The sequence below is a fragment of the Penaeus monodon genome, chromosome 23 (assembly GCF_015228065.2).
Source record: "Penaeus monodon isolate SGIC_2016 chromosome 23, NSTDA_Pmon_1, whole genome shotgun sequence".
Classification (NCBI taxonomy): domain Eukaryota; kingdom Metazoa; phylum Arthropoda; class Malacostraca; order Decapoda; family Penaeidae; genus Penaeus; species Penaeus monodon.
This window is the reverse complement of record NC_051408.1, coordinates 17,026,231-17,028,098: the sequence shown is the minus strand read 5'-3', so window position 1 is coordinate 17,028,098 and position 1,868 is coordinate 17,026,231. Positions and strand designations below refer to the sequence as shown.

General features: G+C 48.0%; 1 protein-coding gene across 1 annotated transcript in view; it reads right to left on the bottom strand.

Moving 5' to 3' along the window:
- Positions 1–1,868, bottom strand: part of LOC119587833 (carotenoid isomerooxygenase-like) — a gene marked incomplete at its 5' end in the record, with an annotated part of 7,352 nt that overhangs the window by 4,587 nt on the left and 897 nt on the right. Inside the window, 4 exon segments of the mRNA XM_037936536.1 lie at positions 79–214; positions 527–671; positions 1,260–1,400; positions 1,564–1,675. Coding sequence (XP_037792464.1) covers positions 79–214; positions 527–671; positions 1,260–1,400; positions 1,564–1,675 — 534 coding nt within the window.

Below are 1,868 nucleotides of genomic sequence, written 5' to 3'. Positions count from 1 at the left end.
CAGAGGAAGGGGAGGAGCCAAACCAAGAGAGGGAGCAAAAACATCCATACACTTCAAGAAGAGCGAAGACATGCCTACCGTCCAGAGGGTATCTGAGAATGCTGTATTTGGGCCCCGTCACGCCCACGCCCTGGCCCACCGTGTAGACCCCGTCGCTGGCTATGATAGGGTGAGGGCTCTGCGTCATCAGCCCGTGCTTCTTGTTCACGTTGATCTGAAGAAAAGATAAAACACGGGAAGATATTAGAAAAAAACGAACAAGTTAAATATATATAATTACAGGTTTACCGGGTATGTTAGCCCCCCCCCCTGTATAACAGTAACCAAGTCGTTTATATGAGTCGCTCAGCTATAAAATAAGCGTGTTGCTAATGTGCTGACCGACAGAAATTCATTAATCTTGATATGGATGTGATTATGCACTACTGTCCAAACATTACTTGGAGGGCAAAAAAGTGATAATTTTTTTTTTACATCCTTTTTTACTGTTCAAATCTTAATAGAAAAAAAAACATAAACATCTTACCCTTTCCTCTGTCTCTAAGCTCTCGGTGTTGACTTGCAGCATGAAGGGCGTCTCGCACATAGCGTAGTGTTGTGGTCCGATGTTAACCACGGATACGAGTGCGTTGTCGGAAAACATCTTCTCGGGGTCCATTGCATCCAGGAATCTGATGCGAGTAAAAAAAATCATGAAGATGAGAAGCAAAAATGCCTGGAGACAAGAGGAAATGGAGAATGAGTGTACAGTCTTTGATACTAGCGCCATCGACCTTGAACTCTAGCATTAATGGCTTCATCCTCCTGACAAACTTAACGTCTAACGGCGGGGAATGACAAACGTTGTACCAACTCTTACTCTGAACTCTGGTATAACGGCCCTCAGTTTGATATCTCTCCTGAAATGATAACCGATGAAGTGACAATACTGTCATTAATCATACTAGTTTGTGCTGTCACTGAACTGACATTTGCCGCGAGCAATGTCAATGACGCCCTTAACGCTTGGACAGTTACATGACCCTGGCACTGAAAAAGTTTTGGATGACTGCCGCATGATTACAGCAGACAGGACGAAAGCAGTATATCTCAGAGGCCTCGATTCCTGTCCAACGAGGCCAACAGCCAAAGACCCAGGTTGTTGCAGACGCTATGGGACCGAGACCTTTCCTGGAGCCAGGACGAACACCAGACAAAACCAGAGCAAATCAAAGAGCGACGGCCCTCGTTCTGGAGCCTGGACGATGTCTGCAACTGACCTTGAGAACATGCCCTTGGAGGCCGGCGCCGGGGTTCCGAATTCAGCTCTGGTGATGGTCCCCGCTGCCTGGTTCTGTTCGTAGGTCTTCGATCGAATGAAGCGGCTGCTGTAGTTCACCTGGCCGTCCATGATCTCGAATCTGGAGACACGGCGGAGCGTGGGACTCAGTCAGGGAATGGCCATTCGGAGCTAGTGGGCCTTACTCTCAATCAGTTCCTTGTTTGTTGTTTATTTATGTGCATTCATTTCTCTATGACAGAATCCCCTCCCCCGCCCTCCCTCTTCCCTCTGGTAATACTCACTTCTGCAGGATGGCCGAAGCATCGAACGCATGTCGGTACTCGTTCTGGCCGACCTTGGTGAGTCCCGGCCCATTGTATACCAAGCGACCCTTCAGCCATTCAGGGGGAGTTCCTAAGGTACGGAAAGAAGAGGGACAAAAGGAGGGGATGAGAGAGAAGACTCCCAAATGGACAAGACCAAATATCTGGGGCAGAAATAGTTGGAGTGTCAATTGGGGCTAGGAATCGACGAGGTGAAGAGAGGGAGACACAGTCAGATAAACGAGAGAGGCAGGGAGAAAGGGAGGACTGAAAGTTGTATAAAT